Here is a 12,737-nt window from a genome sequence, read left to right on the forward strand (position 1 = left end):
TGTAATAATGTAGGTCAATATATTGTACTCGGCACAACATAGCGTGTCTCTCCCAGAGGTTGTGGATTCGTGTTCTATGAGTCCCTAATTATACATCCAGTATTATCTTTATTTCTAGAATATGAGCATTAAGTACAGCTGGAGAGCAGTCACGATTCTATTCAACACGTGTCTGAACCGGAACGAGGGAGTCTGTAAAATGAGCTGCTTGACTAGCTGCACAGCAGCCACAGACTGGCATATATCAAAGCTAGGGATCTAGAACCGTTCTGGGTAGAGAAAGCACCTCCAGTAGGAGGAATGGCGCCTAAAAGAACTGTCACACCTGGTCACACACCTGGCTCAGGTGTAGGCTTGAAACCAGCAGCACACTGGCACAGTGGACTTATGAACTGCGGCTGTACCTAATGTTGCACAACTTCTTTTAACAGCCTGCAACAAAAGCTAAGACACCTTTAATAGCCTTGAGAAATGATTAGATAAAACACAATTGTAATTTGTAATTCAATTCTCCTTAAAAAAAAAAAAACACCTTTTCCCCTTCTCACCTCATTATAAACTGCCAGCTAGGCTTTCCGTTGGAAAAGCGGCCGTAAATTGGTCATGTTGATGCATGGTGTGCCCCTTATCTTAACGTAAACAACAAGGAATGGCAAGAATAACAATTCCATTGCATGCACAATGTAAATCTTTCAAAGTTGTTTAGAGGCTAACATCTCTGGAAAACAAACAACTACGTCGATTCCAATGGCCATGAAATACAATTATAGAATTTTTATTATTTTTTTTTTAATGCTATACATTTCCCATTGTTTTTCATAAGTAGGTGTTAAAAGTTTTTCAATTAACTCAATTTTCAAAAGAGGAAGGACTGCCACGTACACACAAGACGTCATCCAATTTTGGCCCATCGGAGCACTATAAATAGACTGGTAATGTACGCCTCAATTGCGTTTGATTCAAATCGCATCACTTTGCCCCCCCCCCCCCCCCCCCCCCTGCTCCACCTCAGCTCCACACACAGCTCCTCCCTAGAGTTATAAAAATGTCCTGACCGTTGTTGTCACTGCTCTGCTTTTAACTGTTTTTTTTTTTTTTTTTTTTTTTTTTTTTTCATTCCTAACAGGATTTCTAAACTTCAATCTGTCTGGGACAGAACATACAGCTTTGGCCCTGGAATTGCTAGTTTGTGATTGAGAAACACTGCTGTCTGTCTGCCTACCAAACCGCATACTTTTCATATGTCAGGACAGCAGTGCGTGTGTAAAACAAAAAGGAAACCTGCTCGTACTTCTAGAACGGCAGTTTAACTGGGAGGCAACTAGACCTGATGAGCATCTCCTGAAAAATCTGGAAAATAACATAGCAGTGAAGAATTCTGTTATGGTAATGACCTTCATGCATCTTCTTCGGCAAAGGAGGCACCTCCCTCTACTGGGCAAAGACGGAAGTTCGGTCAACTTAACAGCTTGCTGTATGACCAAGATGAAACCCCACTGAGAGCTACCCATCCGTTCCCCGTGGACTTCAAAGTGATTGTAGCTATAACATAACTGCACAAATCTTACCTGTCGTGCATTTCCATTCGCTGTGGAGGTTTCAAATGTCTAGTCGATAAAGAAACATGTTATAGCAAGCGTGCTTTTATTTAAATGAAATCTACACCAGGGTGAAAGAAGTCAATTGCTGTGTCACTTGTTGGGTCATTTCAATCGAGCAGGTTGGTTAAAGGCAGGGAAGAAGGTGTAAAAACAGTGAGAACATTTTCAATCTCCAGATGAAGGGTCCTCTTCTCACATGGCGTACAAGCAGTGGAAGTGTGCGGTTGGAGGACTTACAGAATTATTTTTTCAACTACATCCACTTGAAAGAGGAGCAACAGAAGAGCACAAACACAATTATATTGATAATAGTACACTATATATATTTAAAAAAGACCGCCAACTGCACCCAGCTATAGGAATGCCAGGCTAGGTTTGAAAATCCATTGAAATACAAAGCTCAGTAACCCAATCTGTGCTAAAATGTAATCTGCAAATAATAATGCATTCCCCATGTTTTCAAAATTGAATTTCCGATCAAGTGTAATAGTCTTATCTAATCTGTTAATAATATTTAAGTGAGCATTTGAACATCTTTAATGCCTGTGGACCTTAAAAGATTGGATAAAGGGATTTGCCAGCAGACCAACTTGAAGAGAATACTGCAAGGAAGTGCATGGCAGTCTGTGTCAAAGCACAAAGAGATAGGAATCCACAAAGTGAGGAAACTGCTCCAGATTTGAACCCTGTGGACTGCCCTGCACAGATCATTTTGGTGTAGGTTGATGTATGAAACCTATACTAAAAAGAGAGGACCTTCTAAACCAGGGTCTTCATGGCTTGCAATCTCTACTGTTTAGTTCTATATGGTGAAGAAATATACGATCAAGAGCATCAAGGCTGTGGTTGAAGGTCCTAGGTAACAAATCCTTCATGCCCATGTAGTTAGCCTCTCTGGGCTAGTGGACTCCAGCATGAAGGGAGCTTTGGGGGAGAACTGGAGAAGTGGTGATTCCCATTGTTTCAGAGGACCCCTAGACAATCAAAAAAGATCAACCTAAACAAAAGGGCAAGAAGACAAGGCAATACACTCCAGATGTGAATATCAACAGCATAAACTTGCTAAGGAAAAAAGCTGGGGTGTTTATATCTCATTGCCAACAATACTGTGGCCGTTTGCAACCGAGTAAGTCCTTATCACTGCAGGTGAAATACCAGAAGAGCACCAAGAGTCACTCTTCAGATCAAGGAGCCTGATGAAACTTCCTGTGGCCAAACCAATCTTTCTCCCATATTTTATGCCTTACCAGTTATTTGCTGTTGATGCCAGCGTTATAGGGTTTTCTTTAGCTGTCACCCTGTCCTGACAGTGACTCAAAGGCTGTAATGTTTTTCTACACTTCTACAATGACAAAAGAAAGTGACAAAGGTTGTAATGATGATCCTCTAGAACAAGGGTCATCAATGGCTAAATATCTGGAAATGTGTTCATTTTGACTACGCCAATAACTTGTTCAATTAAATAACCAAGAGCTCGATTGAAAAGAAAACTGGAAGACCCTGTGCCTCTCCAGGACCGGGGCTGGAGACCCCTGCACTGGAACATGGCTTAGAATAACAGCTGCAGGCTTGTGTTCATGAAACCGACATTCATTAGTTATGGGGTTTTGCTATACGTACAATAAAACACTCTGATCTGAAACAATTACAAAAATAGTAATTATCAAGTATATCCCTAGAGTTCAAAACTTAAAACCAGACAATTCTAACATATTTTGTACTCTCAGTCTGGCTTGAAGAGGTATTCCTACAATGCACAAAGCATTTGGTTAATTTCAGGTGTCCCGCACACTAATGTTTAACAATGTAGGTGTTAAACATGTAGCTAGCAATGAATGCAGTGCATACCAGTGATGTTCTGGATGGAACGTTGACATAAAGCCTAGCACTGGTCTTTAAATACCCCTTTAGTACAACCCCTACAGTGGTTGTTAGCTGGTTTCACTATAGGCACACAAGAGGATCAAATTCCATTCACAGAAGTTTGGTGTACTGCAAAATCAGAAGCTCACTTAGTAACTTCAGATAAGAAAGGCCTAGTGCCATCTAGCCAAGAAAACACACCTCCAGTATTTCTTAGAAAAATGTGTGCTTCCAGTTTATTGGAAAGATGGAAATATGGTTTTCTGTCTAGTAAGTTCATATTTTCACTAAAACACATCTTAACCATCCATGTGCCTCCACCAAACACACACACTCCCTCCCTCCCTCCCTTAATCCCTCTGATGGATATGGTTTCACATTTTAAATCAAAGTCAACACTGCATTGAGGAGAGCTTTTCTACTTTATTACAAAGTGAAGAAGCTTTAACGTGGTCAGAAAATACAAGATTGTTTTTTTTTTTTTTTTTTTTTTTTTTTTTTACTTTTTTTTTGTAATAATTTTTTTCCTATGAAATGCTGCTGTTCAAACAGCCAGAGTGAATTGTCTCAGTTCACTTCCTCGAGTCCCATCATGTTCACTTGGGTATGGATGTCCTTGGCTGCTGAAAATCTGGCCCTCTTATATTTTGTAAGTGCACAGGGCGACACTGTGGTCCCCAGAGTAGCAGTTCCAGAATGTCCTGTTTCCATGTATTGCATCCATGCACACCTCCTAAAAATGAGGTACAGCTGGGCAAGTATTTTCCAAAATAGATGTCATATATATATAATATATACACATTCGTACATACATATCTTTATTCATGTGATGTCCAAAAATTAAAAAAATGTACACGTTTATTACAAAATCGTAACAAAGACTGGACAGTGTTTGCTCATTCTGGAAAGATGAAGCTCAGTAAATTACAACCCTGGAGAACCATCCAGAGGCTGTGGCAATAACTTTCACTTAAAACAGTCTTGTATTAAGCTAGGCAGAAAAAGCCCTTTGAAAAAAGAAGGATTTGGGATGGGGAGGAGAGTGGAGTAAAAACAAAGACAGGTCTACAGGCTGCTTTTCTTTCCAAACAAAATACGAGAAGGATCTTCACATTTAAAAAAAAAAAAAAAAAATGCACAAACAATTTTTGTTTTTTATTACCAAATAGTGCTACAGTAAACATTGCATTTTTCTGTTTTTCTTTTTCTCTTTAACACTCTGAAAAATTAAGCATAAACCTTTTATTTTGGTGTCAGTGTTCCTGCCTTTTGACAGTCTATGGTCTGCCAGAGGTGTAAACACAATGTAGACCCTGCTTAAACTAAAAGGAAATAATAATAATAATACAGGCTTTGGGTGTTGGGCAGCACAGCTAGTAAGGCAGGACCCTCTAAATGGTGAACCCTCTGCCTAAGTCAATTGCCAGATCCTCAAGGAATAAAAACCAGGATGCCTGATCCGCATCAGTTTCTGCAGTTTCCGTGAGTAATGTGCTGAGACAGCCATACCCCATGAACAGGGAAGTCTTTTAGAAGGCTTGCTGAGCTGGATTATAGTTGAAGGTTGACGGCACATGAGGCCTTTCTTCTAGTTTGTCGTATTCCAGGTGAAACTCCTGAAATGAAACAAGAACACAAACATCAGGGGATTGGCCAGAACAGACAATTCTTAATACCATTCAAATCTTGTTACTGAAATAAATACAAATAAAAAACAGACTTGCACTGCACAACTTCCAATGTGCTCATATAGAATCATAGCCAGGAGCATGACTAATACAAAGCCCCTACCGCCCCAGTTCAACAAAACTCCCTAGAAGGTCCACACTGTTTATTTTTTTGATTCAGAACAAAGGACTGAGGGCAAAAACACACTGTGTATGCTTATAATTGTATAGATCCAGTCTCACAGAATGACATGACTTTCAAAATAACGACTGAACAAACAAAATTGTTTGACTAACAATGTCTAGACATGCCTGTTTGCATTTGATGCCATTTGAAAAACAACAGATGGCATTTTTATGAGTGGCTGCCATTGTGTGGCAATCTGTGCCAGCGTGCTTATCGTCAAGACCACAATGAGTGTCCTCATGAAGACTCAAGAGGCAAGAGCACTGTACCATAACTTTGCAAACCCTCTTTATAAATAAATAAATACATTCAGTCGTCGCCAATGATTTTATCCCAGTTTTCTCCCCAGTTTGAAATCGGCAGCTGTATTTAATTAATCCCGGTTCACCACTGCAACCCCCTGGCGACTCGAGGAACGGAGGCGGACACACGCGTCCTCTGAAACATATCCCTGCCTAGGCGTCTTTTTTCACACTGCAGATCCACAGCGAAGCCATCAGAACTGTAGTGCTGGAGGACAACACAGTTGCTGGTGAGTGGTGAACCATGGATTGCCATGCCAAACTAAGCCCTCCCTACCGGGCGGTGCTCGGCCAATTGTGTGCCGGCCCCTGGGAACTCCCCGTTGGCAATGACATAGCCTGGATTCAAACCCGCAATCTCCAGGCTATAGGGCACATCCTGCATTCCACCCAGAGCACCTTTACTGGATGCGCCACTCAGGAGCCCCACAAACCCTCTCTATTTCAGATGTTGCCTGCCAATTGGTTCTGGTCAGTAAGGCGATAGAGGGTTAGCCCCTTCATCCTCTCAGCAAGAGAAACCAAAATTGCTTGTGGAGAAATATTAGTGTATAAAAGGTAGTGGATACTCAAACCAATACCTTTACCTTAGCTACCTTCCTCCAGTTAAGACAATCAAAGAAGTAGTACGTCCCCCTCTCGTAGGAATTGGTCTTCATTGTTGGCTCCATTCCTGGCGCCCTGGTAATCCACACTCTCTCTTCTTTGTGGTATCTCCAGTCTCGGTTGAACCTGACAAGCAAAAAGGGGAAGAACGAGGAAGAGTTTAAAATCAGAAGAAAAAAATCCTACAAAAATTGTACAGTGTTTTTTTATTTTAAAGTGTCAGTAGTATTTTAACAGATTGTAGTTGAATATGGTATGTCAGTGAATGTAAAATTGAAAAATATAAAACATCACTGTACACTTAAAAAAAAGGAATCCAGCTAAAATGGGATTAACACCAGGAACTCCCGGCTTGCTCCCCTCTGCTATGTAAACTGATCCTTGTACTCTTGATGTACAAGCCAAGGCAATTAATGTGTGAAACCTAGACTACAGGTGTAAAAAACTTCTGTAAATGGGTTAATCTGACACAGAGAAGTCTTGTGTGGGGGTATTCAATACACCTTGTATTTCATAGCGAAGGTTTTTGGCAGGATAGACTAAATATTACTTTCAGAGAAGAAACCATTTCCAGTCAAACAGCAGCTCTATAATAATGAATGTGTTTTATATATACGTACAGCTCTACCGCCGCTAAAAGTTGTAAAAGGTCTCCTCCATTCATGTAGTACAAGTAGAAAAGAAGATCTTCTCCGTATCGGGACAGTTTTATTGCAGCCAGCTGTACAAGTGAATAAATTCAATTAAATTGAAAGAACAACAACAATACTAAAAATCAGCAACAGTGTATCCATTGCACCTACACTGTTCAAATGCTAAAAACCTCATTAAAACATGAAGCTTGACAAAAGTGTGCATTTTATACATCATCATAATCTCAATAACACCACAAGTGAGGTATAAAACCTTTACAGGACCAACCAAAATATTCTGGCTTTCCCCAATCAAAGAATTCTCTTGCCAAGTTAAAAATGTGTTAAAGCCTTTTGGAAATCTCTAGAAATATGAACACTAAAACATTTTACACTTGGATCCATTAATCTTACAAATTGCTTTTCTAAAGCCCCACTACCATAAGGCTGCATTTGATATGTGTTCGTAATGAAGGAAGCAGCACAATATACTTTAATCATAAGAAGCTCTGCAGAAGATGCAGCGCTGCTTATTGCTGTGGTACAAGCGAGTTCAAGACAATCCGATTAGAGAACACTGTTCGAAACTGTCCATTCATTAAACGTGAACTCAAATGAAAGGACAGTTTTTTATTCTTGTTGATGGTTTTAGTTTTAAAAGCTTTTGTTTTAATAAGTTTTAAGCAAAAGACAAAGTGTTCCTTCTATAATTTCCATACAGTGGAAAGCGTTTGTTTGAGGAGGGAAAGCAATCTTTTTCATTGCCCCTTTTTGTCCAGTATAGGAATTGCAGAAGAGCAGTATATTTTTCACATCTTACACAACATATTTGGCAAGCAATTTCAACAGAAAGTAGCAGTTTGTTTTTTTAATTCAGAAAAGTAGCAATTATAACAGACTTTGTCTTTAAACACAATAACTAAATCTGTACACACCTTATCCCTTATGTGAATGTTCGTTAAATACTCGGATGGAACATGGAAGTCTGAAACAATAAAACACCCATCAATATCCACACACCCACACACACACGGAGGAAGATTCTGTGCATCACAGTAAATATATTCTGTACTTTCAGTCACTTACCAATATCTTGAGGTCGACAAGGTGCTGATGCCCATGGAGATGCAAATTTGGGATAGAGATTTCTGTAGAAAAGTAAAACTTATTTTTGTTTGATTGTTTTACCAATGTACAGCAGTGTTTTCTTTAATATACATATTCAAAAGAACAGGTATTTTTTTTAATTTATTTAGTCACCAACAACATTTTAGCAGACTGTACAAATGTGAAAAGAACAGTTCAAACCAACCTCATTCACTGCCTACAGCATAACCTTCAATTTGAAAGGAAAGGCAGTTTCACGTTGTTCAACTAGCCATTAAACACTCTCTAAACTAGTCTGAAATAGAAAAAGCCCCAGAGAGTGAACGCCCTCCGTTTATTTACTATTCAAAAGTAAAGAGCTGCTCTCGGCAGGAAATGTTTTCCTGGCCCAATCTGAACCCTTTCTTTTATATTTGCTCCCGAGGCAAGAAAGGTGTTGGGATGCCCTCTGACCAGGGTACTTCCAGAAACTCAGGGAGCTGTACTTACAACCAAGGTTTTAGTACTGTATGTACCTCAGACTATGGACAGCACTGCATGGTTATGGTGTCTGATCTGGCTTGAAACACCGTACAGAAGCATTCAAATAAACTTCTAGAGAATTGTTATGACATTAGTGCCATAAGTAAGACTTCCTAGGCAATATCATATATATATATATATATATATATATATTATATACACACACACACACACACACATACACACACACAGAGTATTGTGCAAAAGTTTTAGGCAGGTGTGAAAAAATGCTGTAAAATAAGAATGCTTTCAAAAAGACATGTTAATAGATTATATTTCTCAATTAACTAAATGCAAAGTGAGTGAACAGAAGAAAAATCTAAATCAAATCCATATTTGGTGACCACCCTTTGCCTTAAAACAGCATAAATTCTTCTAGGTACACTTGCACAAAGTCAGGGATTTTGTAAGCATATAGTCAGGTGTATGATTAAACAATTATAACAAACAGGTGCTAATGATCATCAATTCAATATGTAGGTTGAAACACAATCATTAACTGAAACAGAAACAGTTGTGTAGGAGGAATAAAACTGGGTGAGGAACAGCCAAACTCAGCCAACAAGGTGAGGTTGCTGAAGACAGTTTACTGTCAAAAGTCTTACACCATGGCAAGACTGAGCACAGCAACAAGACACAAGGTAGTTATACTGCATCAGCAAGGTCTCTCTCAGGCAGAAATTTCAAGGCAGACAGGGGTTTCCAGATGTGCTGTCCAAGCTCTTTTGAAGAAGCACAAAGAAACAGGCAACGCTGAGGACCGTAGACGCAGTGGTCAGCCAAGGAAACAAAGGGCTGGAGAGCGGTACACAAATGAGTGTCTGCAGGCAACAGTGAAGCATGGTGGAGGTTCCTTGCAAGTTTGGGGCTGCATTTCTGCAAATGGAGTTGGGGATTTGGTCAGAACTAATGGTCTGAAGAACAAGGAGTCCTGGAAGTGATGGTATGGCCCCCACAGAGCCCTGATCTCAACATCATCGAGTCTGTCTGGGATTACACGGAGAGAGAAGCAACTGAGGCTGCCTAAATCCACAGAAGAACTGTGGTTAGTTCTCCAAGATGTTTGGGCCAACCTACCTGCCGAGTTCCTTCAAGAACTGTGTGCAAGTGTACCTAGAAGAATTGATGCTGTTTTGAAGGCAAAGAGTGGTCACACCAAATATTGATTTGATGTAGCTTTTTCTTCTGTTCACTCACTTTGCATTTTGTTAATTCATAAACTATTAATATGTCTATTTTTGAAAGCATTCTTACTTTACAACATTTTTTCACACCTGCCTAAAACTTTTGCACAGTACTGTATACATCTATATATATAATGCAGATTTGCATGTTCTCTATTAAAATCATGTGGCCACAGCCCATCAGTTATCTGCACCAAACATCAAAACAATCTGAATTTGTTCCTCACAACCAATATTAATATTTATGCCTATGATTCCTATAAATGCAAACTCCTGCTAATATGTTAGCAAAGCAGTTATGAAAACTACTTACTCTGGAGAGTTGAGATTGAGACCTAGTGTTGTCAGGTCACTTCCTAATGCAAGGTGTACCATTCCAGGGTCCGTCTCCGCTGCCCGGATGAATGTTAACAATCCGATCATTCCAAACTGGTCCGTTACCATCCCTGAAGGAATGTTAGTCACCCGGCCTACATGGGGAAAAAACAGTGACAGAGCTGCAGAAACTGTTGCTTCTTCATAGCTGTACTAAAAACTTAGCAACACTTCTGGAACTTTTTTATTTTATTTATATACACATAGAAAGAATAATGTACAGGCATTTTATTGGCATTCTTATAAATAAATAGTTAAAAAAGAGAATTTAACTTTTTGGCTGGTTTCAGATATCGGCAACCCTCGCTAATATGTGCGTAACCATCGATCCTGTGACCTGTGGATTAGAGAGCGGGTGGTATAATATGCTTGGAGTTTACTGCGGATAGATAGATAGAGATAGATAGAGATATATCTAGATATATATAAGGGGTGCACCGATAATCGGTAGCCTATTGGCATGGCAGCGATAAAAGGAAAAAAGAACACAATCGGCTATCGGAAATTTTTGTTCTTTCTTCCAGCACTGAATTGAATGTTTGGTCCGGCATGCTTACTGATGTTCCTTGCAGTGCTGTATAGCGTGTGATCAGCCTGCAGTAAATGTCTCAAAAGAACAGCGTTTGGAATTTTTTTTAAATATCTGAAGACAACAATAGGAAAGTGAGTTCTGTGAAGCAGAACAGACTTGATGCTACATTAAACCCAACGATGAACCATAAGTACAATATTATTCTGATACTTCCATACATAAAAAAATAAATAAATAAACAAATAAATAAATAGGTTGAATCCTAAATAACATTGGTGGTATTATATTATTATTATTATTACACAATGTACTTCATAAATTAGCTTTTGTAATTTTTGTTTATCTTGCTATTGTATACGGCGGCATTTTGAAGCAGAAATTTATTATTATGCTGTCTTCTGTTAAGTAACAAATTCAAGTTTGATTGAATTTTGTAACTGGAAATTTAATATTTATGACTTTTTGATTAAGTGAACAATTTAAGTTGTGCTGCATTTAAGCAGTGTATGCTTAAAATAAGAATTTAACAAAAGTTGTTGTAGTTAACAATGCATAGGCTACATTAACTATAAACGTTAGTCACGTTATATATTTTTTTCTAAGTGTTTTTACTAGTACAAAAGCAAAATGTTAATTTTTGCGTGACACTTTTAAAACAAATGTATAAATTGCTGTCAAAGTTACTCTTTGTACTCATTTTCTGAAGTAAATGTAACAAGTAAACAATACCTGTTCATTGTCACAAATACCAGTAAAGGATATCTGCTCATTTCTTAACATCTAAAATTATAAAAGTTTAAATGTAGGCCCTATGTCTTGTTCTAGTAGTTTACAATAGCTTGCCTGTCTATTATTATCGGTATCCTATTGGTATTTGAAGGTATGGGTAGATAATCATCGGTTATCGGTATCTGCCAAGAAAATCTTTATCGGTGCACCCCTAACAGAATGGTACCAGATTCCATTCTGATTGTCACCTGAAGTGCTTACCAAGCCAGGCCCTCTGCTCGCCTGGAACCAGTTAGAATGGAAATGCCGGCAGTGGCAGACATTGTGGCAGGAAATGCTTACCGTCAGGTAACACTTGAATGCCTTTCTTCTGCTGGTTGTTGTTTTGCACAGTCGAACCCTTGTCCCCGGGGAATTTAGGTCCATCCGTACTAGACGCATTCTTGCTCGAAGAGTTCAAGTTCTAAAAGAAACATGCGCGTTAGTAACCAAGACCACATTCACGTGTGACATACAGACAGACCTATCCAGAGATCCCCAAATTCTAACAGTCCCAATAACTAGTGCTAAAGAATCAATCTTTCATTACAACTGGATCACCAGTTCTCTAGATGCATGTAAAACTGACAATGGGAATGCAAAACTTTACATACCTTTTGCCATTATAAAAATGTACTATTATTGTATACTTGTACATAAGAATTAAAACAAAATGTAAAGGTGCCCTGACTTATTTCTGTAGATTTATCTTAAATGCAGCATGATGCAATACTAAGAGGAAAACTCAACGATGACCAGGAACTCCTACTAGCTTGATTGAACGAGCTTCTCATTTGGACTGGAGTTTGAATACGGAGATCCCCTGTACAAAAAGTTGTAGTAGTTTAGCCAATTCATTGGCAACACCATTAAAGTGTATCTGCAGGCCAATAGCCAATTCCTGCTTCTGTGATAACCCCTGGAGAAAATACTTTTGTATTACTTCAACACCTCTGTAAGCTATGCAATACATCAAATACTAAGGCAAAGACTTCTATGTTAGAGGTGTACGCACGGATTTACTGTCTTCGTTACTTGACGTAGGATCTTTATAGCTGGAGCCTGGCAATGCAGGGAAATCCTCGTTGTGGATGGAGAAATCTTGAGACTGTTCACTTGCTGGTTTTGTTACCATCCCAACTGCATGAAAAATAAACGCACACACACATACACATAATTAATGTGCAAGTTAAATGCAAATGTGTGCATGGAGTTGTGATATTTCTGATTTACTCAGTTTATCAACTTCCACCATAAGGGATGGTCAAAAATAACCTGCTGATACCTCTGCTTTGGACAGTCGCCAGAAATACATCAGGTAAGACTGATTAACAGATACAGGCTTGAACAATACAAAATAATAATTATGTTTTTGTCCACCTCTTCTTTAC

The 12,737-nt window shown here is 38.9% G+C and overlaps 1 protein-coding gene across 5 annotated transcripts in view; it reads right to left on the bottom strand.

Annotated features, from left to right (window-relative positions):
- Positions 1 to 3,867: 3,867 nt before the first annotated feature.
- Positions 3,868 to 12,737, bottom strand: part of LOC121320068 (CCR4-NOT transcription complex subunit 2-like) — a 36,134-nt gene continuing 27,264 nt past the window's right edge. For 2 of the 5 annotated variants that reach the window (XM_041258228.1, XM_041258231.1), the window contains exons 9-16: positions 12,362 to 12,486; positions 11,650 to 11,770; positions 9,985 to 10,141; positions 7,945 to 8,006; positions 7,794 to 7,843; positions 6,847 to 6,947; positions 6,202 to 6,352; positions 3,868 to 5,080 (exon numbers count right to left, since the gene is read on the bottom strand). In XM_041258228.1, the coding sequence (XP_041114162.1) occupies positions 4,994 to 5,080; positions 6,202 to 6,352; positions 6,847 to 6,947; positions 7,794 to 7,843; positions 7,945 to 8,006; positions 9,985 to 10,141; positions 11,650 to 11,770; positions 12,362 to 12,486 (854 nt within the window). In that variant the 3' untranslated portion in view covers positions 3,868 to 4,993. The remainder of the gene's footprint in view (positions 5,081 to 6,201; positions 6,353 to 6,846; positions 6,948 to 7,793; positions 7,844 to 7,944; positions 8,007 to 9,984; positions 10,142 to 11,649; positions 11,771 to 12,361; positions 12,487 to 12,737) is intronic. The other 3 variants (XM_041258229.1, XM_041258232.1, XM_041258230.1) reach the window with 2 other exon arrangements.

Source organism: Polyodon spathula, chromosome 8, assembly GCF_017654505.1.
Source record: "Polyodon spathula isolate WHYD16114869_AA chromosome 8, ASM1765450v1, whole genome shotgun sequence".
NCBI lineage: Eukaryota > Metazoa > Chordata > Actinopteri > Acipenseriformes > Polyodontidae > Polyodon > Polyodon spathula.